Source organism: Carettochelys insculpta, chromosome 3 (assembly GCF_033958435.1).
Source record: "Carettochelys insculpta isolate YL-2023 chromosome 3, ASM3395843v1, whole genome shotgun sequence".
Lineage (NCBI taxonomy): Eukaryota > Metazoa > Chordata > Testudines > Carettochelyidae > Carettochelys > Carettochelys insculpta.
Genome location: NC_134139.1, coordinates 74,755,534 through 74,781,981, shown reverse-complemented (window position 1 = coordinate 74,781,981; position 26,448 = coordinate 74,755,534). Strand labels below are relative to the sequence as shown.

The following is a 26,448-nucleotide window of genomic DNA, read 5'->3' as shown; positions in this document are numbered from 1 at the left end:
GTCCTGTCCACCTCTGCAACCACTCAGCAACCCTGCTCCCTAAACCTTGCCAGTTTTCCAGCGGGGAGGGATGCTTGGCAGATAAATAAACGCCGAGATACAGCAGTGGACCCACACTCCACCAGATGGCCTGAAGCGCAGGTGGGAGGTGGACCACCTGCCATCCAGCCCCGACGACCAGGCCACAGCTCTTGACACAGTTGACCCGGGTGGAGGAGGTTGCTGAGTAAACAGCTTGGCAGGCCTCCAGCCACGCCAGGTCTCCCGGGTCCTGAACCACGAGTAGCACGTCGTCAGCGTACGCCGACAGGACCTCAGCTCCCGAAGCACCAATCCTGTCAAATTCTGACGAAGGAGACAGAGGAAGCGCTCGCTGACCAGGGCGTAAAGCTGTCCTGAGAGTGGGTGCCTTGTCGTACTCCCTGTCCGAAGCTGACCGGAGCGGTCAGGGTCCAGTTGAGCTTGACCATGCACTCTGAGGCAGCGTACAGCACCCGGAGAAACCCGACAAAGCAGGGCCTGAAGCTGAAGGGTGCCCAGGAGATACCCGTGTTCCACCCTGTTGACCGCCTTCTCCTGGTCCAGGGACACGAGGGCAAATGACAGGCCGTCCCTACACCCAAGCTCTAAGAGATCCCGGACCAAGTACAGATTGTGGAAGATGGTGCGGCCCAGGACAGTGTAGGTCTGGTCGGGGTGGACCACGTCCTGCAGCACGGACCCCAAGCGGTGGAAGATGGCTTTAGCGATGATCTTGTAGTCCGTGCTGAGGAGCGAGATGGGTTCCTAAGGTCGCAGGGGTCCCCCTTCTTGGGCAGCAGGACAAGGACCACTCGCCTGCACGAGAGGGGGAGGACCCCACTTTGCAAGGCCTCGGCCCAGATGCTGACCAGGTCTGGGCCGACAACATCCCAAAACACACGGTAAAACTCCACGGTCAGCCCATCCATGCCCGAGGATTTGTTCGTGGGCATGAGACGGAGGCCTTCCGAAAACTCGGCTAGAATGAGAGGAAGCTCCAGCTGGTCCTTGTCGCCTGTGCCGACCAAAGGGAGTTGGTCCCAAAGCACCCTGCAGACATCGGCGTCAGTCGGATCTGGGGAAAAAAGGGTGGCGTAGAAGGCGCGAGCCCTCTTGTGCGTCTCCGCCAGATCTGTAAGAGGGGTGCCATCCTCTGCAAGAAGGCAGAGAATATGTTTTTTGGCACCCTTCTTTTTCTCCAGGGTGTAGAAGAAGTGGGAGATGCAGTCCATCTCCTGAAGGGGTTGGATTCGCGACCTCACAAAGGCCCCCTGTACCCGAAGGGCATCAAGGGCCCTGAGCTCATCCCTCTTCTCCCAGTACGTGACGCAGAGGGATGGATCTCCGGGGTTGGCGACTAGGCGCCTCTCCAGCTCAAGAACCTCCCGCTCCAGCTTCCCTATCAACGCATCCCGCTGCCGGCTGGCCCCCCGGGTATAGTCGTGGCAAAAGAGCCACGCGCGCATCTTTCTCAGATCCCACCACTGCCATGCCGAGGGAAAGGTGCGCTGTTGCCCATGCCAGGCCAGCCAGAACTCCCGGAAGAACGCCACGAAGCCCACGTCCTCCAGCAGGCTGTTGTTGAAGTGCCAGTAGGCCGACCCCAGCTTCCCCGGTGAGAGGGAAGCTTTCACGGCCACCAGATCATGGTCTGAGAAGGGGGCTGGCTGCACGCTGGAGGAGCGGGCCCGGGAGAGATGTTGCTGAGTGATGTAGATGCGTTCCAACCGGGAATGTACGGATTTGTGGCCCACCACCTGGACGTAGGTGAAGACGGTGTCCTCATCCGGGTGGTGGCTGCGCCAGACGTCCACCAGGGAGCGATGGTTGAGAAACTCCCTGAGGACATCCACAGCGGCCGGGCACTGCTCAATCCCCGTGTGGTCCCATTCCTCAAGGGTGCAGTTGAAATCCCTGCTGAGGACCAGGCACTTGCAAGGATTGATGGAGTCGAGGAAGGCCGCCGCCTGCCGGAAGAAGGGTGTTCTCTCTGCGCCAAGTGTTGGGGCATAGACGTTGAGAAGGCGGAGGGGCAGCCCCTCCACCTGCACCCGCAGATACAGCAGGCGGCCTGGCACAACCTCGACGCTCCCCAACACCTCGGGCTGCAGGTCTGGGGAGAACCGGGTCGCTACTTTGGCCCAGCGGGCCGAGAGGTGACTAAGATAGACCTCGTCTCCCCACTCCAGCCACCAACTGGCTTCAGCGGCTGGGGTAGTGTAGGTCTCCTGCGAGAAGGTGACCGAGTACCCCCGCTCCCAAAGGAAGGAGAGCGCTCAGCACCTGCGGAGACCCAACCTGCAGCCCCAGGCATTTAGAGTGACAAAGATGATTGGCGCCATTTGGAGGGCTGGGGAGGATCCTCGCTGGAGGGAGCACGGACGGTCCCCGTGGGGCCACGCAGCAAACCATGACCAACCTCAAAAGCGATTAGGGCATCATAAAAGCCATGGGCCCGTTGGTAGGCTGTGGCATCCCTCCTCCCGGTCCCCTTGCCCTCCTTCAGAAGGGCCCTCATGGACTCTAAGATGGAGTGGAAATCACCCCAGTGCGGAGGAAGAGAGCTACCTTGTTCTTGGAGCCATGGACATCCTCCAAGAACTGGCACATCTCGCCCACCAGTGCGTGGGGTGCTGAGGCCTCGGGGTCCTGAGTACCCATCGGCCTCTTGTTCTTTTGGGCACTGCAGCCAGAGAAAAGGTCTAGACAGGGGCTGGGGTCTAATTTTGGGAGGGATGGGGGCGGCGGAGGGACAGCAGCCCCAGAAGTGCTGGGAGAGTGTGATGCAAGGTGGGCCTCCTGAGGAGTCGCAGCCTCAGAGGCGGTTATAAATAGGCAGGGGTCGAGGGGAGGGGTGGGGAGAAGAAGGGTAGGCGCAGGGGGATGGGGGCTATAAGGGGAGGGTAAGGGTCGTGGGAGGAGGGGGAGGGGGAGGAGGAGGGAGAGGAGGGAGTGGGGGAAAAGGAGGAGGGGGAGGGTCTGGAGGGGGTCAGATTGTGTGGTCCGGAGCGGGACATTGATTGGAGGAGGGAGTAGGGGTAGGGGCGAGGCGGGGTCTAAGGTGGGAGCATGGGCGGGATGTGAACGGAAGGGGTATCGGGAGGGGGGGCTTCCTCAGGTGGTGGGAGAGGAGGAGGGGTTAAGGGCAAGGTGCCCGCGTGCTCAGTGGCAGGCACCAACAAAGTGGAGGGGTGGGTTTTGAGGTTTTCAGTTCCGGGAGGGGAATGGGGGGGACAGAGAGAGCACTAATTCCTCCAGGACGTCCAGGGGCTGGCAGACCCCCACTGGGAGGTCATCCCTGGCTGAGGGGGCAGTTCGCACCCTGCGACGTCCCGGAGCAAGGGGGTTGGCAGTTGGGAGGTCACTAGTGTGCAAGGAGGAGAGTGAGGGGAGTGGTGGGGACTGGATGGATGGCCCGCAGGCCTCCAATAGTAGGCCGTCTGCGTCCAGGGCTGCCGGAGTAAGACTCAGGGCCTCAACCTCCTGTGAGAGGAGGGCGAGGCCCAGGCTCACCTCCTCCAGGAGCTCCGCAGCGGCAATCTGGGTAGTGGCCGGAGGGGTGTCGCAGGAGGGCGAGGGGACAGCAGAAACCGTCTCTGCCTTTTTGAGTTCCAGCTCCGGGGCAGAAGGAATGACGTCTTCTATCGCTGTCGCGGCGGCCTTGGCTACCCTCAGCGGATGGTCAGCAGCCGGGGGTTCAGCGGCTCTCTTGGTTGCTTTGTGTGGCACATCCACCCCGTCCCTCGACAGGGTGGAGTGCCAGGCGCGCGCACTCCTTTTCTTCCGCTCCCCCCCGACCAGCACCCAGTCCTCCGAAGAGGTGGCCTGGGAGGTAGAGGAGGAAGGGCCAGGGGATGGGGACAACAAGGAGGGAGGGAGGAAAAGAGAGGGCAGGGCGGCAAGGGAAAGGGACGACCCACCCTGTGGTGGGCCCTGTCCGGGTTCTGCCGCTGGCCCTGCCTCCCTTTCCTCTGCGGGCCCAGCTCTAGTGCCCACTCGGGCGCCGGCGCCCGATTCTTCGGGCCCCTCGCCACGCGTTCAGGTGTCCTCCAACGCCCGAGTGGCAGTGGTTCCATCTGGGGCAGAAGGAGGAGGGGTGGTCCCAGGGCCTGTTGCAGTTGGGGTGTCACCGGTCTTGTGGCTGGCACCCCCCGGGTTGGCAGGAGGCGGTCCCGGGCTCCTCTTCGTGCCGGGCTGGGGGCAATCCCTCCGGACATGCCCCGCTGCCCAGCACATGAAGCACCGGGCCTCCCCCAGGATGTAAAAGACCCGGTACTGGGCCCCTTGATAGGGCACCAGTATAGTCCCCTCCTGAGCTACCCTGCCCCGTGCTGCTGCTGGCGACAGTTGGACACGGGCCTGCCAGCGGAAGGAGAGCACGTGCCGTAGGGCGGGGTCCTTGCAACCTAGTGGGAGGGGACTCAGGACCAACAACAGCCGGCCCAGGGCAGTAAGGAACGGCAGAAGGGCGGAGTTGGGGAGGAAGGGTGGGACAGATGAAAAAAACTACCCGCACGCCCAGGTCTTCGAGTGGCTCCAGGGGCACATGGACGCCCCCAACTGCCAGGCCCCTCTCCATTGCCTCCTGGGCAGCGGCCTCCAACACCAGGAAGAAGACGATCTTCCCGAACATCTGGGAGGCTGCCACCACGGCCGTGGGCCCCACCACCTGTGCCAGCGGCCACACATTGGTCTCTACGTGGGGCAAGGCTGCCACCAGGAGGCAGCGGACTCCATACCTCCTGGTGAGTGCGGGGAAGGGCCCGCGACCATCGGGGGAGGTAGTCCTGGTGGAGGCGGAAGGAGCAGGGTGCGAGGTGGCGCCTGCCACCTGGGCATACGACCTGGGGACCGAGGAGTCAGAGCCCCCAGGATTGGTGGAAGGAGTGTGGGGGGGGGAAAGGGTGGGCTGCAGTGGGTGTTTTGGCAGCCAGGGTGAGAGTCCCCACCAGGGGAGGTTTTGCCCTCCGGGTGGGGCTCTTGCTTTTTATTTTCCCCCGGCCCTTTCTGCCCTTTTGGGGAGGTGGGTTCAGGGCGGGGTCACTGGAGGATGCCACGGCAGGGTTGGCAGGAGCCCCAGACGAGTGGGCCACCATTTCAGGGGTGGGAGGGGTAACAGTGGCGGGGGGGGAGCATCACCAGATGACCCCCCAGTGGGCACGGAGGCCATGATGGGGGGGATATAGGAAGGAGGGAATTATGGAAGGTGGGGGCCTTTTAGAAGGAGTGGGGGAAGGGGGAGGAGAAAGAAGAAAGGAAGGAGGAAAGAGGAGCTACCCCTCCCCCACTGGCCAGGGGGAAGGGAGGAAGGGGAGTGAGCTCAGGGAAAGGGGAACACAGAAATGGCCACAACTCCCAGCACAAGATGGTACAGATGGCTCCTGTTTCTGCACTGGGACGTGGGGGAAATTCAAAGTATGTGCATGTGTGGGGGTGTTAGTGAGAAAAAGGGGGGGCTCAGGCGCCTGACAAACAAAAAGCGGGGGGCGTGGGCACGCAGAAGGGGGGAGGTTAGAGGAGGGGTGGCAAAGCCGACCAAGGGGGGCGGGGCCTTGAAGTGAGGAATGTGCTCACGGGTGCCTGAGGGGTGGGCCCCCAGCAGCTGCTGCAGAGCCTCACGGAGCAGGAGGGAGGAGGAAGGGGCAGATAGTTGGGGGGGGGGGCCCAGATGGAGAGGGCCCCAGTGGCAGCAGCTGGGTGTGGGGAGGGCAGTAAGGGCAGCGGTGGCTGCAGGGGCGGGGCAGGGATCAAGCCCTAACACCGCACCCCTGGCTATGCAGCCACCCCTCTGGAGCCCTGGTGGAGAGGGGCCCCGCCCAAACTCAACCCTCCCCAAGCCACTCCTCAGGAGGCTATGGAGGGAAGCCCAACCGGCGTCTAAGTAAGCCCCTTACCTCCTCCAAAGCAGTGAGGATGCAGCAGCTGCCAGATGAAAGGGAGGGCCCAAATAGGGGACCAGCAGTCTCCCCCCAGGGGATGGAAGGGGGGGCCCTCCTGCCAAGGGGCGGGGGGCCCTCCTGCCAAGGGGCAGGGGGCAAGAGTCCCCCACATTCCACCAACCTAGCAGCTCCAGAGGAAACTAGCTGGAAAGGGGGGAGTGGGGGGAGGAAGGAGCAGCCTGCCCAAGGCAGGAAGGAGCTGGCCCAAGAAGGGGGCCAAAAAGACAGCCCCATGGGGGCTTGAAGCAGCCAAGGGCTGCCCACCCCGCAGCACCGCACCTGCCAACTGTGGGGTCCCCAAGGGGAGGTCCCACGGCAGCCCTGCAGAAGCCTACCAGGAGGATTACAGGACAAGAGAGAAAACCTGTTGGAGACCAGGGGAGTGGGCGGGCACAACCCACCCACGATTAAAAGGCCCCTCTCACGATGAGAGGGGACCTACTATAAGAACTGGCCCCAAATAGATTCGGGGGACAAACGAAAGAAAACCAGGGACGGAGGTGAGGGTCAAAGGTTCAAAATGAGGGAACCGGAGGGGGACACCAAACAGAGAACACCGGACAGCGCCCACTGCTCCTCAAAGGTGTCCAAGGAGTTGGTGAACACCGCCCAGAGGAACTCTGCTCAGATTCGTGACCGGAGGGAGGAACGGAAGTAGGCCCCACAGTTGCCCATCTCCCCCTCTGCCAGCCTCCTCTCCCTAGTTTTGTAAATGGCCATTTTGGCCACAGCCAGGAAGAGGCTGACGAGGAGGTCCCGCGACTTCGTGGGACCACGGATAGGGTGTGAAAGGATGAGGAGGTGTGGGGAAAAATGCAGCCAGAACTTCAAGAGGAGGTCCTGGAGGAGCCAGAAGAGGGGCTGCAGCCTGGTGCACTCGACATAAATGTGCGCCAGGATCTCCCTCATGCTGCAAAAAGTACAAGTGTCTGGGGTAGGGGTGAACCGCACCAGGTACACACCCGTGCTCACCGCTCTGTGAAGGATTCTCCAGGTGATGTCCCCAGCGGGCCATGGAACCAAGGTGGAATAGAGGCTGGCCCACTGGGGCTCCCCACCCTCCGAAGATGTTAGGAGGTCCCGCCATTTGTGGTTGGGGCGGGACACAAGGGTGGGGAAGTGGAGCGTGTGAAGCACAGGCATGTACAAAAGATGTCTGGGCACGGTTCGGAAGGGGACCAGCTGCAAAGTGTGCAGCCAGCTGGGATGGTGAGGAGGTTGGGGGCAGGCGGGGTCACGAGGCCAGGGGCCCACGGAGAGATCCGGAGGGCCAGGAGTAAGAGGGGGGCGGGGCGCACCCTCTCGCAGGACCCGACCGAGGTAAACATGAGCAGTAGGTGGCAGGGCGGCCTTCACCTCCTCGAATATGCGCCGGGGGGAGTGTAGGGTGGAGAGCCCCATGCGCCAAGTGAGCGCCGGGGCCTCCATCCTGTCCCCCCGGTCGTAGTCCAGGAGGTCTCCGACCCTGGTAATTCCACCTAGGACCAACCTCCGGTGCACCACGGGAGACTCCGCCGCCTGCACACGAAGGTAGGGGTTGTGTAGCAGGGGCTCCGCGAGGAGGTCTTCCCCTGTGGCGGCCCCTAAGGACCTGGAAGATGCAAGCAGCCGCCAAGTGTGGAGGAGGTCCTTGTAGAAGGCTGGCAGCTCTGAGAGGCCTCACGGACGGTCTCTCAGGGATAAGTAAAGGAGCTGCTGGTCGTATCGGAGCCCTCGGTTAACGGCGGAGGAAAGCGTGCGCCAGCGTACTCCATGCCAGACTATCTGCACTGTTGATGTTGAGAAGTCCCTGCAGGGCCAGGAGGCGGAAGACATGGACCTGAGTGCATAGGCAAATCAGGCCCTACCCTCCCTCCTCTGGGGGGAGATGGAGTACCCCTGCAGGGATTCAGTGCAGTCCTGGCCAAAAGAACTTCAGAACCAACTTCTGGAGTTGGACCAGGAACTCCGGGGGTGGGACCAGGGTGTTGAGATGGTGCGAAAGCATGGACAGGATCAGCTGGTTGAGTACCAGTGCCCTCCCACATAGGGAGAGGCACTGGAGCAGTCCTGTCCACCTCTGCAACCGCTCAAACATCCTGCTCCCTAAACCTTGCCAGTTTTCTGGCGGGGAGGGATGCGTGGCAGATAAACAGACGCTGAGATAGAGCAGCGGACCCGTGCTCCACCAGATGACCTGAAGCTTGGGTGGGAGGTGGCTCGTCTGCCATCCAGCCCCGACCACCAGGCCGGAGCTCTTGATCCAGTTGGCCCGGGCGGAGGAGGCTGCCGAGTAAACAGCTTGGCAAGCCTCCAGCCGTGCCAGGTCTCCTGGGTCCTGGACTTCGAGCAGCATGTTGTCAGCATACGCCAAAAGGAGCAGCTGCACCCTGGGCTCCTGAAGCACCAATCCCGTCAACTTCTGACGAAGGAGACAGAGAAAGGTCTCGATAGCCAGAGTGTAAAGCTGTCCTGAGAGTGGGCAGCCTTGTCGTACTTCTTGTCCGAAGCTGACTGGAGTGGTCAGGGTCCAGTTGAGCTTGACCATGCACTCCAAGGCAGCTTACAGCACCCAGAGAAACCCAACGAAGCAGGGCCCGAAGCTGAAGGCTTGCAGGGTGTCCAGGAGATAGCCATGTTCCACCCTGTTGAATGCCTTCTCCTGGTCCAGGGACAGGAGGGCAAACGACAGGCCATCCCTACACCCAAGCTCAAGGAGATCTCAGACTAAGTACAGATGATGGAAGATGGTGCGGCCTGGGACGGTGTAGGTCTGGTCGGGGTGGACCACATCCTGCAGCACGGACCCCAAGCGGGGGGAGATGGCTTTAGCAATGATCTTGTAGTCTGTGCTGAGGAGCAAGATGGGATGCCGATTCCTAAGGTCACGGGGGTCCCCCTTCTTGGGCAGTAGGGCGAGGACAGCTCTTAAACCTGGAACTGATCATAAGGAGTGTGTGTGGCAGGGTGGAAGTTTCCCAGTTGAGAAGGGCTGGAAGCAGGAAAACAGAAACCTAACCTATGAATGTTTAACAGGGAGGGTAAGATAACAGAGAAAAAATTAAGGGAGAGGATGAGAAAGGAAGTAATAACTAGGTAAAACACCCTCTAGCAATGAAAAGGAGAAACAGGGTCTGCTGCAGATTCCTTCCCAGACCAAATGGAATAGAGAGAGAACAGGGCACAGCTGGACCACAAAATGTTTTATGTATACAGATCCAACCCATGACAGGGGATAAGAAGTGTGCATATGTGGTCTGATGGACACTGCTGTTGAAGATCTCCAATCCCAGTCGCAGGCTGCATTATTTCATGTGCAACAGAGCAGTATAGGGAATCATGTGAACAAGAACCTGTAAATTTGTGTCACAGATTAGACACAGAATACATTCTCTGAGCAGCTGAAGCCCCTTTGTGGAGAATGGAGGAGCATAAGACCTTTCAAATAAGTTTCCATGGGAAGTTTCTGAGACAAGTAGGCTATGTCTACACTTAGAAGTGCCCGCAACTACACAACACGCCAACACTTCAAAGTTGCCATGGGGAAGAATTAGCCTAATGAAGTGCTGCATATTCATTGGAGCACTTAATTAGCAATCTCCCATCAGCCTGATTATCGTGACTCCTTTGAAGTTCAGGGCAAGTGTAGACATAGCCGTATTTTTTGGAGCTAAGATGGTCGAAAGTAGTGTCGGAAAAAAATTACCAACATGAAACTAAATTCCATCTCTCAAAAAAAAAAGCTGAAGTGAATTGTGGCAAATATGGTAAAGCAATAAAAAAATCCAGTAGGAACATGGCCAAAGTCTGTGACTGAAAGAGCATTCTTGAGAATGTCAGAGTTGTGTAATGGCCTAAGCAAAGACAGAAAGCTGGCTCCACTCTTAGCTTTAGAGAGGAATAAAAGTATATTCTGTTATTAACCCTTAATAAAGGTGTTATTAACACTTTTTTAAGTGATTCAGAACAGTAACCACTACACCGTAATACCTGGTCCTTCTAATTAGGCAACATTTGCCCATGGTATACATTCATTCAAACTGTTGAACAGAACATAAGCAGTCTGTGAAAACAGGAGAAGGCTACCCCACTTACAAATGAAATTATGTACTCACGGTATATTCTCCTAAGATATACTGTATACACACACCAAGTACACTTTACATATATAGCCTCTTTTTACTGTAAGCACAGAAAAGTCTCAGTAGGTATAGTTAATTATTTTGATTTGTCTGAGTCTTGGATTGATTTTTGTCCAAGGGGATGAAAGTTGTTACAAACATGCTAGGAGGTTATTAGAAAATAAGAAAAGAGACATTTAAGACTAATTCCATCAGGGTTTCCATGTGCAGCTCATCATGCACAAAACAAGTACTTATTTTCATTTCAATATAAATTTACCAATGAGCAGGCTTGATTTTTGTAAATCAGCGTTTTAAAAAATGATGTTCAAGTGCACTTGATTTGCAGATGTTATAAGTAATTTGAAATAGAAAACAAGAATTCTATTTATGCTGTTGCAATATTATAATGTTAGATGAGATTGTATTAATGAACCACAAATGCAAACTCATACAAAACCTTTGAGAATACAGCCGTGTGACCTACATTCCCCTCATTCTCTGTTCTATTAAAACTGTACGCATTGAGTGAGGATAAATAAACGTGGTACCATGGTAATGAGAATAACCATATCAAAGTTACAGCATAATTTTCTATGTAGAAAGGTTTCCCTAAATTATTTTAATAAGCAAGAAACAACACAATTTTTAAAAAATGCTTTCAGAAAACAATTTTTGCTACACTTACAATAAGCTATCTGTGATATGGGGACTTCTGTTTTCATATTTCATTTATTTTTTCCTGGGAATTTCAATGTTTATTATTATAACAACAAAAGCAGGTGAAAAAAAAATCAATCCAGCTCATAATTAAGTCAGTGACAAAACTACTACTGACATCAATGGAAGCAGGATTTGGCTGAAGCATTACACTTTCACACACTGCTAACCTACAGAAGTCTTCTGGAACAATCTTCAAGGCACTGTGACACATCTGCACGTCCCATTCCCAATGCCTTAACATTTAGTTCTGGAGGGATTATCTAGATATTGAAAAATAAGTAACACTGTAGTGGTTATTTCAGTCAGGGAGCACAGACCGTAACTGTAAACAATTAAGGTGAAAGATAATACTACTCATGCTCAGGGCATATCCTCATCTATTTTCTAAATGCATCCATTTTAAACAAAGTATTTATATTTCACACTTTGCTCACAGATGGCAGATTGGAGGCTTTGCTGCTTGCAACACAGACTGTAAGTATTAGCTAAGGGCCTGCTTTACTTTTGTTCAAAAGCTGCGTCTTAATATCCTCCACAGCACAGCCAAACTGAAAGAATCAACAGATACTTATTCAAAAGCTTGTTACAAAAGTTTATACCATTACAAGTTTAGAATGAGACACAAATGGCTTTTTGTATTTCTATAAGTCTTCTTGGCACAGAGTTAAGATAAAGGTAAAAAGCAGGCCCTATGTTGTGTGCTCTTTTATTTTGTTCAGTAAAGGAAATTTCAGGGTCAAAATGTTGATTAATTCCACCAGATTCTATAGTCAAATTTGCTACAATGTTCACTAAAACCACATTTATAAATACCATTTATTGTGCAGGACTGACCATTCCAAGCAGCATTAAAGCAGTAACTGGTGTTCTGCTTTAACAGAGGTCAATCTGCATTTGTTAGATACAAATCTGGAAAGACAAATGAAAATAAATTACTCATCCTAAGAAAACAAAAGTTAAAAATAGGTTCAAGAATCTGTGTGACTCATTTTGGATTCAGAAAAATCTATTACCAGCAAAGATATGTACCATTTATTATTATATTTGGTTCTTTTGTTAAAAACCAAAACAATCTTTACTGACAATTGAAATTACTAAACTTATGCACTGCAGGAAAGTGAGGGTATCCTAAATCTGCATGTAAACCACTTATTTACCATAAAAATTTATTGTGCTTCTAAAAATACTGTAATTGTGGGTTTAAATGTTGATAACTCACAGGAAAGCTAATGTTAAAAGCATGCTGCTTCAGTAATGGATTTAAACAAAGGACATTTTTAATTACAAACTGATTTAAAGAATAGTACAAAAGAGTTTCTTCTCTCTGAACGGATTTTCAGATGCAGGCACTGGTACAATAAGGGGATCTTCTCCAATATGAGCATCACAGTATGCCAGTAAATCAGCAGCAGCCTTGGATACCTAATAGGAGCAAAGAAAATGATAACCATCATTAGACTTCTGATACTGACATAATCAGCATTTTTTTAACATTCCCATTAAGCATATAATATCAGAATTTCACATTATGAAGGCAGCAGCAGAATAGTGTATCCACTTTTCAAGGTATTAGACCAGGCATGTTAAACTCAGAGCTTACAAACCACACAAGCAAAAACTGATAGCTTTTAGGGCCACCAAAAAAAAATGAACTTCTATCAGAAAGTAATAATTATTTATTATTAGAGATTATGTTTCAGGTATATTTTAAAATATTTTTTCAGGTCTTGTTTGAATATAATACAATAATTTTAATTGAGCATTTAATATGAATTTTATTGTTTTATAATTTATCAATAGTTCAGAAAATTTGAGAAAAGACGCACCTAGCAGTGAGGGAAGAAAGAGATGGAAAACGTGGATGATAAAAGCAGACCAGGGAGAAAAGCCGACTCAGAAAAAGACAAAACATCTCTCAAAGAAAGAAGGTACAGACGGTTTTGCAGAGAGCACACAAAGGCAGGTGTCAGGACACCTGTGTTCTGTGGCTAGCACTGCACGCTGTGTGCTGTCAGTTTCATCATCTCTAGAAATGAGGATAACCCACCACACAGGAAAGTCATGAGTTACCAGCATGAGTAAGGGGATAATAATAAGGGGATCTTCTCCAATATGAGCATCACATTATGCCAATAAATCAGTGGCAGCTGAATGGGCATTGAGATTTGTGGCTGGAAGGAACAACAGTTAAGAGTTAATACAAAGAAGCAGTACCTGAGGAGAAAGGAGCTGTACAGACGCAGAGAATGATAATAGCAGAGAGAAACTGATCACCACCAGCTCCCTGTGAAACGCCCCAGTGTTATGTTGCTAAGGGTGTACTAAGTCAGCACATTTTAATTGTATAGGGTTTGCTTTGTCAATCATTGTGACCAGGTTTGAATGAGGCTTTGGCTGGGTTTATGTATTGCCCTCTCACCTTTGTGCAGGGTGGGTACAACAGAGTGAAACCCCTCCCCTGCCCCAAGAGCAGCCGCTCTCCCTCTACAGAGGTTAGGAATTCCCATTTTCCCCACTCCCTTTTAGGGAGCCATAGAAGACATCACAATCCAAATATTTTTCCTGAATAGAGGGAACAGAGAGAGAGGAAAGGAGTGCTGAGTGGGATGGGGGTGATGGAGAGAGAAACCAGGTCAGGATTTCTCAGCTTCTGTGGCTATTATCAAAAGTCCAGAAAGATTCCTTTCAATTCCACTAAAGGAGAGACAATGTATTCCTCTTTCCCAATTAGACCCTCTCCCCTCCAGTTTACACTGCAGTCCCCCCAACCCCAATTTCTCTGCACTTCCTTCTCACACATTCTGGGATTTACACTACAATCCCCCATTGCACTGTGTTCTCCCCCTACTTCAGACTCTTTGGGGCTTGTATTCTCCCCATGGCCGTGCAGCCCCCATTGCACCGCCCCTGAGGCTTGCAGTGCCCCCAATGCACTAACCCCCAGGCCCCTTGAGGATTGTACTGCCCCTCCTCCATGCATGAACCCCCCATGGCCTTTGTGGCTCACATTGCCCTCTAACGCACCAACCCAAGGCCCTTTGAGGTGTGCATTGCCTCCCCCTTTGTGCACTACTCCCTGGCCCCCTTCAGGCTTGCACTGCACCCCCCCATTCCCTTTCCCCATATTACTCTGCCTTGTGCTCTTCTCCTTGCTCCACCCACCCCCATGGCTCTCTACCTGCAGCTGCCCCAGACATGCATCCCTCTCTTACTCGGCCAACAGGGGTTTCACCGTCCCTCTTAGAGCAGTCACTCACCCTCCTCTGGTACGCATGAGTAGCAGGGGGCAGGACAAACATCAATCCCGGTTCCTTGGGCTGTCCATGTACGTGTAAGGAATGGGGCAGCAGGAATGCAACGCTGCTGAAGGCTGGGAGGAATGCGTCTCCCAGAGGTCATCTGCATGCGAATGCAAAGGGCTGCATGTGTGATACTGAGGCTGGGAGGAATGTGTCTCCCAGAGATCATTTGCATGAGAATGCAAAGGTGTGCATGTGTGATACCTTTCAGGCAAAGCCTAATGGGTAGCAAGTAAGCCATGAGAGTTGGTCTATTGTAAACACGTTGTTGTAAAATCACAATTTAAGCTGACACTCAGTGTGGGAGTTGTTAGACCTCACCAATGCTCTGGGTTGTTGTGGGGAACAGGGCCGTCGCCATAGATGCATAAGGCATTGATTACACAGGGCTCCCTGGTTTAAAGCATGGTAAGAGAGGTAGAGAGGGGTACTAATTGAGCTAGCTTGCTGAGTGCCTTAGCCTTGTTGATGCCTTGGCTATATAGCTATAAGACTGGCTTGACTAGTTCTCCTCACCTGTTGAAATATAGAGCTGGATGGTAGGGTGTTCATGAAAGCCCACTGGAGATATTAAGAGCTGAAATAGTAAAGTGGCAGCTAGGGCCATGCAGAACTGAAATCACAGGGGTCTGCCACAGGGCAATCCTTAACAGTGTGAGCAGGGGATGACAGTGACCAGAGGGTGGCTGGTAGGAGCAGTGGTGGACTGGTGGGTGGCCAGTAGGAGGAGCGGTGGACTGGTGGGCAGATGGTAGGAGGTGTGGTGGATGACAGCGACCGGGGAGGCGGGGCAGCCAGTAGGAGGAGCAGCCAGCAGGTGGCAGCAAGGGGCTGCTGCAGACAAGTGGACAGCTAGTACTGCCCTGGTGATGTATCCGTGGGCTCTGGGTTCGGGACTGAACCGTGCGAGGTACACCCTGTAACTGTGTGTGGGGTAAAGGGCCAAGAGCCCCAGCAAGAGACTTGGTTCTACTGCATATGGGGATGGTATCTTCGTAAAGGGGTCTGTCTCTTCTTTGCTTAGATATACTGCATCTGTCACTGTAACCTTGGGGTAGGTTATGGTCATTAAATAAGCTGTTTCTATCTTAGAGTCTGTGCTTGTGAGGGCCAGGGGGGAGAACCACCTTACAGGCACCCAGCACGTGGGGTGAAATTATCCCAGGCCACTGGCTGGGGGCTCGAGCCGGTTGGTTGTATCCTTGACAGGAAACCCCCACGAGTGGAACCCGGCCCTTCTGGCAGGCACCTGGCATTAATAGAAGGGTTACATATGGCACATGAGTATTAAAACCCCTTGGGTCCCTGGGGTTTTAATATGCATGCACTGGATATGGACAACATGGATACGGAGCCAGGATTGATGTTTGTCCTGACCCCTGCCACTTGCGTGTACCAGAGCAGGGTGTATGACCAGGTGGGCAGAACTTACCTGTTTTATTAATATCTATTCATGGGCCGCAAATTCGGTCGGGCCACATGCAGCCCCCTGGACATGAGTTTGACATGACTGTATTAGACCAAAGGTGTTAAACTGCACTTACAAGGCCAGACCATTCTTTAATATGGTTTTCCAAAACAGAGGACAAAAAGCAGTCTTGATTCACGGTGTTTCTTCCAAGCTGGTCTTTGTGAAGTCACCAATTATTGTGATAAATACAATATTAATTATAAGCTGAATCTTAGAGTAAATGGTCTTATTATTTTTTGTACTTTCATATTCGTGAGCTAAGTCTTCTAAAATATACTGGCAAAAAGATTTACTCTCTCTGTCCCGATGGAAAAGTCCCATAGAAATTAACAGAAAATGGAAACTTTCTGTACGGGTTTTGAGTTTTTGAACTACAGTATACAATTTATAGAAGTCTGCATCCCTGTTATACAATTTTGTGAATGCTAATTGTGATGGGGTGCGCTCACAGAAGATCCCTTGGGATTTTCCCACGTGCTGATCATGCCACTGACACCTGCCTTCTTGCTGCTTAGGGCTCCCCACCACTGTTCTGCTGGGCCAGATCCTCTGGTCCCCCCAGCCAAAGCACAGGGTTGGGGTTACCATTCCCCTGTACAGCAATGCAAACACTGATTTACCTCAGCTCTGTGAGGACGCAGTTGTAGGGCACAACACTCAGAAGATCAAACCCCAAAAGAGAACAAATGCCCAAATATATCTGTCTCTCTCTCTGCACAAGTTTTGCACAGCCTGGGCTCATCAGGTAAGCTCTCTTTGTCAATGAAAGGGAGAGATACAAAGTGGTAGCCCTCTCCACGTTGTAATTATGTACACTGTTCTTGATTAAAAACAAAAGAATTTTTATTAAGCAAAACAGTAGGATTTAAGTGATTATAAGTAAAAACAGACAGACCAAAGTGAGAGACAAATTAAAATAAAAGAAAAACGCATAGCTAATTCTAGCTTCCCTAAGAGACTTACTGCATGCAGATTCTTACTCTAAAGAGCTGTTCTCATGACCAGTAATAGCTTCAATTTACCAATGCTCTTTATCTTACTAGGGTCTCCAGATCACTGTAAAGTTCCTTCTCCCTCTTAGGATGTGTCAGACAATTTCCAAATCAGGCTTAAGACAAAGGAAGAGGAGTCCTCACGGCCCTCTTTATACACTTCCCCTGTGGAGGGAATTCCACTGTTCTCTTTGGCTATGTCTACATGAGAAGCCTCTGTCGAAAGAAGTCACTGTTGGCAGTGACTTCCCAGCAAAACTTCTTTCAACAGATTGCATCTACACGTAAAAGCAGATTGAAAGAGCAATCCAGTCTGTCGACAGAGAACAGCCAGACTGCCTGGCTCTCTCTCAACAGAACAGCTGACCGGAAGCTCTGCAAACACGGCTGCCCAGTAAAGCCCTGTCTGTTGACAAAAGGGCCTCAGAGCATCTAGACTGCTATTCTGTCGACAGAACGCTGTCGAGAGAGGCATTATATCTGAACAGGGAGAGGTATAACGCTGCCAGTGGATATGCTGGGTTTTGTCAAAAAACTGTCAACAAAGCAGCGCATTTTGGGGGTAGAAGCTCCACGGTTTTTCCTAACAAAAGCCCAGTTTTGCCCCAAAAAAGCGCAGTTTTGCCAGAAAATGCCCCTCATGTAGATGCCTTTGTGTAAAAGTATATTCCAAGATAGAGATTGTCACAGAGCAAGTCACCTGCCCCATGCACCATTCAGCCCTTTCTCAGGCTGCAGACATTGCCCACATGCTGGTCTGAGCCTTCACAGCTAAGTTCCTTAGATGTGGATTGAACCCTATGAAGGCTCATTGTGAATCAAGTGTTACTATTCAACTGCCAAGCAATCCTCTCACCATAGATAGCTACCTCTCTTGTCGAGTCTTCACAGAAGCAAATATTTAGAATACAAATATGTAGACAATACTCTCAACTTCAACACAAATCACAAAAATAGGATATGCAGTTCCTGCCAATTATACCACTGAAAATAAAAGGTAACGAGATATTTTGTCTAAAGCATCTCCAAGTGATGCATATTTCTATTCAATCCATTTTCCATAAAGCAGAATTGGGGGAGGGAGATGCGTACATCACATTTAACCTTTCTATGTGTTTTAGCAACTCTATTATGTACAGGTTGTAGAGAGATTTCTATACAACCCTATTCATTTTAACCTTATGAAATTCTGCAAATTCTTCCAAATGGAAGTACCCACAGGTCTCGATTCAGAGTCACACAAAACACATACTGGTTTGTCTGCACCCAAGAGATGTGCTACAATGTCCTACTAATGCAAACATATACAAATAACAGGGTCATATACTTTGATCATTATAAGTTTTGAAATTTAGCAAATGTTAAACAAAGGACATGATTTTAAAAGTCAATAACAGTTGCTCACCTTAAAATATTCAAGATGAATGCTGCTGGCATTCAATACTGCATGACTAAGAACTGCTTTTATTAATATAAAAATCAAGTTAATCTAACCGATCATTAATATCTTTCTCTACTTCCCCTATAAAAGTATGTCCTTTATCTCATAAAATCTCATTTATAATTGCTTCAGATGTGGCTAAAGTAGTAAGATTTCATCAGTCACACTGGAGTCTAACCCAGTTATCAAAACGAGTGGTTTCTTAACACCTCCCCTTTTTTGATCTTTTAAATATGTGTTTTGTCTAATCTCTCATTTTACATATCATGCTTTTCTACTCTTTTTAGGATTATAAAAAGGAGTATATAGTTGTGAAAGTTATCAAATAGTTGTGATGTTGAAATCAACTGGAGGACTGCAGAATTTTACTGTTACGTTTCAGAACAGAGGTGATTAAAACAGCTCAAGTTAGAATATAATTCTGTTAGCTGTACTATAATTATCAGCTTCAAATGACGGGGAAAATGCTGCAATTACTATGTCATCTGTCTTGTCATAGATTGTAGCTAATTACTATCCTTGCTATGACACCCACTCCACTTATTCCTTTGCATCCGAAAAAATCAACAGATCCACACACATTTCTCAGCAACCCCGCAGCTTATCTCATAACACTATTCAGAGCCACTTAGGGATATTTTCTACTTCCTTTTGAAAAGAAAAGGAAACAAAGGAATAGCTGATACAGTATGATACTTATGTGTTGCAGCATTCTTTCTTGATAGATTGTTCTACTCATGAAATTGAAGAGATCAAACAGAACTCCAAGCCTCTGTTCGTTGAAGAACTACGGTGCACCCAACTGCAGCCCTACATTCTCTCAATGCCCTCAATTTTGATAACCTTCTTGGTTACCAAGAACCAGCATCATTCATAGACACCGATAGTCATTCTTGTGTGATGCTCACGCTATCTTGGAATTGGCTTCTAGGTAGGAGCCATTACCAACAGCAGCATTCTGATTTCATGCTCTGGGTTCAATCACACTTTTAGTAGTCAGATGATACCAATCTAATAGCTCTTCTACTCTAATTCATTTTTCAGAGTTATGATCGTCAGCTCCCCACACCCTCCTGCCCTGTACACAGATGCAACAACTCCATGGAGGCGAGGGGCTGGAAGTTCTGTCCCTTTATCCACTGGTAGAGGCAGTGGGGAACAGAGGATAACTGCCAGAAGCTCCTGTGGCTGCTGTACCTTGTCCCAAGTAATGTGGGATGGGGAGGGGGGGCATGGAGGTCCCATGCTGGGGGCAGGGCAGAGCAGAATCACATCGAGGGGCAGGGGTGTGTCACATGCCATCCCCCCTTAGCTGGTGGTGCCCTTCCCCTCCCATATCAGGAAGAACTTTAATTTACTTGTATCTAGAACATTTTTGTTCTGGTACTTGCTGGTACTGAGTACCTGGCACCTTAGCAGCCCCAGACATTAGACTGGCTGGGGGCATGGAGCTGAGTACAGGCTCCTCTTTATTTTAAAAGAAAAAAAAAAGCACCGCTTGTACCACTGCTTTTGATAAGTTATCAACACCAGTATTCACCCAGACACTAATACACATACCACTATTTATGCTTCCAGATTTCGTAACTAGTAAAAGTCTTGTCTCGTCCCCTCTTTAATGAGCTTCTTTATTGGATTTCAGTGCACTGGCATAGCTTGCTTTTCCTACAGGCCACGATGCTTGCTTTCTAGTCACTTGAGAACAATTTAAACAGCAATGAAGCACTTACGGGCACTTCTAAATGCAACTCATAGGACCACACAACTTTTATGTGAACAGGCTCTTATAAAATCTGATTCAATATGAGCAGGCTTACTGTTGGTTACAGAATGTAAAGCAAACACAGACAAGGTGGTGTGCAATGGAGTCTCTTTTGTTTCTTCATGATGTAGGAAGGTGGCCTAGAAAGTTTATTTTAAGAAAAACATTTTCCTTGCTCTCATTAGAAATTCAGGCCTTGTCTACTCTGGACGACAGATCTGATAATGTAGGAACTTATACGTGAACTATTTAAAAACACTTTTTTTTAAACTAATGTTAGGGTAATGTCTGTGTAGTGAGGCCGATACCCCTCTTGGGTGTGGAAGGAGTTAAAGCAGGCCAGAAACTCCAGCAAGTTCAGAAGGACTTACTGGGATCCAGTCAATAGAAGGTTTGCTGGAGCAGCCCATAGATAAAGGCTGCTACACAGATCACAGCAGGGCAATCTCCTCTTGCTTCTATCTCCTTCTCTGGAGGGGACAGGAAAGAAGAAGTGGTTCATAAAACTGGGTCTAAAACAGAGCAGTATCAGGTGGGATCAGCAGTGCCTGGGAAAGTTCTAAGCTGATGACTGCCAGGCTGGGGCCCTGACACAAAGGACAGAGATGGTCTTGAGGCTCCATGGCAGTGGGCCAGGGAAGCAGGCTGTAGAAGAGAGTTGGAGGAAGGCAGTATGTGGTTGCTAGTAGAGGATCCCTGGGTCAGAGCTCAGAGTAATGGACAAACCTGCTCCACTTGTTTCCTCCCCACATGCCAGTGATGAGAGTGGCTAAGGAGAAATTACTCACCTTGGTGCAGTAACAGTAGTTCTCCGAAATGTGTCCCTGTGGGTGCTCCATGTAGGTGTTGGAGCATCCCTGCGCTGAAGATCTGAAGCTTTGCAAAGCAGTGCCCCTCCCATGTGCCACACGTGCACAGGAGCCAGCAGGTGACATCACTGCACTGAGGAGAGAGCATGCAGTTCAGGTCTCCTCTGTTCCTTTTCTGCCTGAGGTTCTTATAGACTCCAGTTATGGGGGGGAGGGAGGGAGGGTTGTGGAGCACCCACAGGGACACACCTCAGAGAACTATCATTACTGCACCAGCATGAATAATTTCTCCTTCTCCTTCAAGTGCTCTGTGCAGGTGCTCCATGTAGGTGACTCCACAGTAGTACCCACTTGCTAGAAGTGGGCACTGGAGACTTTAAGTGGAATAATGTAAAACAGCATCTGCCAATGCAGTGGCAGGTATCGATGCCCTCTCTGCAGTGCATAATGCTTTACAAATGTATGGTGGGAGGACCAGGTGGCCGCTCTATAGATGTTTACCAGCGGCATATTACCAGGGAAGGCAGTTGTTGCAGCCATCGCTTGTGTTCAGTGGGCTCTAAGGTCCATGGCGGCTGCTTGTCTCCAAGTTGGTATGCAGCGCAAATTGAATCTGCAATCCGCTTGGATAGGCATTGTGCCAAAACAGCCATTCCTGCATGAGGCACTGACCATGCCACAAACTCTGTCCCATTTTCTGCTTGCTGTAGTTCTCGTAAGGTAGAATGGAACTGTCTGCCTTATATCAAGGGTAAGTAGTAAAACTTTTGGGAGAAACTTTGGATGGGGCCTGAGTACCACTAGTCTCTGGTGAAAATGGTGACAGGAGGGTCCACCATGAGGGCTGCAATTTCTGCAATCTTTCTTGCTGATGTTACTGCCACTGTGAGAGCCACCTTCGTAGATACTTACTATGGTGGCATAGTGGCCAATGGTTCAAAGGATGGCATGATAAGTGTATCCAGGAAAGTTTTAATTTTCTTTGCTATTTTTACTTTATTTGTTTACAAACTGGTGTTTGTGTGTTTTATGGGGAGTCCCATCTTATGAGGCAGTTGTTCTGATAGGAGGAGATGCATACTTTCTGCTTGTGTAGATGAGCTGCCACTACTGCCAGTACTTTGGAGAAAGCCCTCGGTGAAGCGTTGAGGCTGAAGGGAAGTACCAGGTACTGGAAGTGTTGTCCACCCAAATTCCCATAAATCTGAGGTACTTCCTGTATACGGGCTGGATGGAAATATGCATCCTGAAGGTCGAGACTCACCAGCCAGTTGTGGTACTGAAGCTGTGAACCCTTTACCTTGCCATGTGGCAGGACAGACGCACATGCTGATGGGGTCAAGCGTGGGTCTTCGCTGGACCCACTATTTTGCCCATAGCAGGGCACAGTGTTTGTGCCATTGATGCAATGGTTTTAGGTTTTTGAGCCACATTAGTCTTAGGTTTGCCCAGCCATTTGGATGCTGAATCCAGTTCTTGCAACCTCTGGGGCATGTCAAATGATAGCAGCCCTGGCAACCTCTTATCTGGAACCCTCATAGGGAGCAAAACAGGCTTGAATTTGTGGGATCATCCTCCGTTGCATGAGGGGGGATTCCCTGTTAGCATTTACTTTTACATTCTTAGATTGTTTAAAGGTTGCACACCTCGCATCTGGAACAGCAGCAGCTGCATTATCTAACGTCACCATATGTATGGTGTAAGCGGGATGTGATTCTTATTTTGTTTCCATCTTACATAAGAGCCTGAATGCCCAGCATGTGAAGGGTGGTGGTGGAGTTTTTCAGGGAGAGCAAGGAAGTGTCTGTGGACTCTGCAAGAGTTTTGGACTTTCAGAAGGGGAGGTTTTCCAGTCTTGTCTGATCCACCTTTGGGAAACCAGAAACGTGGAGTCATGAGGCTCTCTTCATAACCACTGCCATTGCTTGGGAACATGCAGAGGTGTCAGCAGACTCCAGGGAGACCTGTAGGCCTGTCCTTGCTATGCATGAGCCCTTACTAGTGTTAGCTGTAAATTGCTCTCTTTTATTATCTGGAATGTATTCAATAAAGGTAGGCATTTGTTCAAATGTGTTTTCATATATTTTGCCAGCAAATGTAGTTTGATATGTGTAGCTGGAGGACAGGAGAGGAGAAGGCCTTTTCACCCTTGCTATCAAGTCACTTCCACTCCTTATCAGGAGAGGATTTAGTTAAAATCTATTTATCCCTCTGGTTGGCAGCAGCACCCGTGAGGAAATTAGTAGGGTGTGTGTAAAGAGGAACTCCACACCCTGTGAGGCAACATATGTTCTGCCTGCCTTCTTGCCCACTGGCAAAAGGTAGCTGGTGTTTGTCATACAAGGGCAATGCCAATTTTACTGACAGCAGGGGGTATGCTGGTGAGTTTATGTTGGGTATCAGACTACGACATTAGCGGAATCTCTAGCATGTCAGCCATGCTTTGGAAGAGATATTGGAATAATCTGAAGTCATCAGCTGTACAGGGAGGCAGTACCACTGGCATATCCTCAGAGGAGGAGAGCTGCAATTGAGTGTATGATAAATCATAGGAGTCATCACCACTGAGAAATTGGTTTGATCCTCAGAAACATCCAAAGATGAATTTGAAGTGTGCCTTGAAAAGGACTGAGCAGCATGTTGACATTATTATTGCTGCCAGTGTGTTGCGAAAGGTACTCAAGGATCCCAGTAGGGCCAGGTGAGAGGCATGGATATACCAGGTGGTTGCCAGTGGCCAGGGAGCCATTGAGGCCTCATTGATCATAGCTCTCACATCCCTTTGGTAGGGGAGGGAAGCCTAGGCAAGACAACCTTCGATAGAGACAACACTTCCTCCTCCCTGTATAGGGAGAATGTGAGGCTGTCATGTTTGACAGATACAGTCTGTCGGAGAGAGGCATCAGTACCAAAATGAAGTGGAAGGTACTGTGGCTGCCCTTAACACATCCCAGAGGGTAAAAGTATAAAAGTGAGGCACAGGTGGCAAGCAGAACGATGGCTGCAGATACTTACCATGTCATGCAACAGTGTAAACGCCCACACTGATAGGGTCAAGCATGGGCTCTGTTCGATCTGCTAGTTTTACCAGTGGCAGAGCACGGTATTTGTACCAGCAAAGCCATGGCTTTAGATTTTCGAGCCCCATTTGGCCTAGGCCTCCCCACTTGTTTGGGTCTTACAGCTAGGTCTTGCAAGTCTTGGGGTGTGGTAGGAGATGGAAGCCCCAGCAGTCTCTTGTCTGGAGCCCCACAGGGGAACAGAGCCAGCTTGGTATCATGGGATTGTCCTCTCTTGGGTGAGGGGGATTCCCTGTTAGCATCTGCACATACTATCTTAGGTCATTCAGAGGATGTAGAGGTCATAGCTGGAGCAGCAGCAGCTGCTTATCTGACATCACTGTATGAATAGCAAATAATAACATGAGGAAAAGGAGGGAGGCAAAATGAAAATTCCAACTTCTTTTTGCAGGAAAATAGAGCTGCTCTTCATCCAGCCACAGCCTAGGATGGTAGAAAAGGAACTAGAGAGCTGTGCCATGCACTCTCTCCTCAATGTGGTAATATCACCTGCTGGCTCCTATGCACACACAGAACATGGCGGGGGGGGGCGGGCACTGTACTATAAAGCTTCCGATCTATAGCGTAGGGACATGCCCACACCTACATGGAGCACCTGCAGGGAGTCCTCAAAGGAGAAGTCAGGCTTCAGTTCATGTTTGGAGAAGGGGCTGGACTACAGTAGCCAGCAGAGCAGGCACAGTTGGAAGGGAATATCCAGAAGAAATGTGAGTGGGTCTACCTGTGGGGATGGTGGAGAATGGGAGCATAACGGTGGGTGAGACACCACTAGAGAAAGTGCACTGCTGAAGGAGCTAACTGCCAGCATGACCAGCAGTGTGGTAGTGAGACTGTGTCCTGTTACAGTTTATCTAATACCTGGGGGAAAAGGACATCAAGTGTGCCTACATCTTGGCTATGCCTACACTACCCCCCGCCTTTCAAAAGGGGGATGCTAATGAGACATTTCAGGATATGCAAATGAGTCACTGCCACGAATATGCAATACATCATAAGCATAATGGAAGCCACAGTGGTTCAAAAGTGCCACTTTCAAATTGCGCACCGCCTCTGTATATAGGGGCCTTTCGAAAGGACCCCCCGCTCTTTGAAAACCCCTTATTCCTATTTGATTTTAGGAATAAGGGGCTGTCGAAGACTGGAGGGTCCTTTCAAAAGGCCCCCATCTACACAGACGATGTGTGATTCAAAAGTGGCACTTTCGAATCGCCACAGCTGCCATTATGCTAATGAGATGCTGCATATTCATGGTACCACCTCATTAGCATATCCTGAAGTGTCTCATTAGCATCCCCCTTCCAAAAGGCAGGGGCTACTGTAAATCAAGCCCTTCAGTTAAGAACTGAAACAGCTGAAAAATTCACATCTGGATACTACCAATGAGTCTTTCAGTAAAGTCATGATAGCACGCATAACAGATCTGGGCTATTTCTAAGGTTAAAATAAAAAGAAAAAAAGGCAGAGGAAACCCTTTAAACTGAGCCCCACTTTCTCAACCTCTTAATATCCCTCTTCAAGTTTCCTTTGACCTTAAAAAATAAGGCACAAACTCAACTGTTCCCTCTTTTGCAAATCACCCTTGCACTATTAAGCTAATACAGTTTCCTAAAAGACTTGTAGTCACTGTTTTTTAGCATCTGATAATACTACTATGACATAAATTTCTGTTTCATTTGACTTTAGAAGAGGCACAGAAATGCAATGCAACCAAACAATTGGGCTTTTAATCTGGTACTTTGACTTGCCTTATTTGTCCATAATGAAACTTCCCTTCTGCCTTTTTTGTTTTATATTTAGTTACAAGCGGGGGGCGGGGGGGGAGGGAATCCACTAAAAAAAAAGACCAAAACACACCTATCCCCAAACAAATTCAGGGAACAACTACAAAGAAAACATGAACAGAGCTGGAAGGGGATACTGAGCAGAGAGCCCCAGACAGTGGCCACTGCTCCCTGAAGGTGTCGAGGGAGTCAGCAGACACGGTCCAAAAGAACTCTGCCCGGATTCATGAAAGGATCAAGGAATGGAAGTCGGCGCCACAGTTGCAGCCCTCCCCGCAGCCAGCCTCCTCTCCCTGGTCTTGCAAACGGCCACATTGCCCACAGCCAGGAGGATGCTGATGAGGTGGTCTTGTGACTTTCTGGGGCCATGGATGGGGTGTGAGACGATGAGGAGGTGTGGGGAAAAGTACAGCCAGAAACTCAACAGGAGGTCCTGGAGGAGCCAGAAGAGGGGGTAACCTCCAGGCAGATGTTTGCCAGGGACTCCCTCATGCCACAGAAGGAACAAGTGTCAGGGTAGGGGTGAATCATGCCAAGTACACGCCTATGCTCACTGCCCAATGGAGGATCTTTCAGCTGATGTCCCCGGCGGGCCACGGGACTAGGGTGGAATACAAGATGGCCCACTGAAGCTCCCCACCCCCTGCTGATGGCAAAAGGTCCTTCCACTTGGTATCCCTGCAGGAAATGAGGATAGGGAAATGGAACACAAGCATGTACAGGTGATGCCTTGTCATGGTTTGGAACAGGACCAGCTGCAGAACGTACAGACAGCTCAGGTGATGAGGGGGAGGTGGTTGGGAGGGCCGGGGTGAGAGGGAGACAGGGTGCACCCTCTCACAGGACCTGGCTGAGATAGACTTGGGCAGTGGGCAATAAAGCGGCCTTTACCTCCTGGAGCATGCGCTGGGGAGTGTGGAAGGCACAGAGACTCATGCACTGTGTGAGTTCCATCACAGGCCCCGCCACCCTCTCCTCCACAGGCCTGGCTGTAGCGCCTGCTGGGGCGTCCGCAGCTGCATGTGTGTTC

At 50.2% G+C, this 26,448-nt stretch overlaps 1 protein-coding gene across 2 annotated transcripts in view; it reads right to left on the bottom strand.

Moving 5' to 3' along the window:
- Positions 1-10,028: 10,028 nt before the first annotated feature.
- The window catches only part of GNG4 (G protein subunit gamma 4), a 44,908-nt gene continuing 28,488 nt past the window's right edge, over positions 10,029-26,448 (bottom strand). For both annotated transcript variants that reach the window (XM_074988649.1, XM_074988648.1), the window contains exon 3: positions 10,029-12,205. In XM_074988649.1, coding sequence (XP_074844750.1) covers positions 12,077-12,205 — 129 coding nt within the window. In that variant the 3' untranslated portion in view covers positions 10,029-12,076. The remainder of the gene's footprint in view (positions 12,206-26,448) is intronic.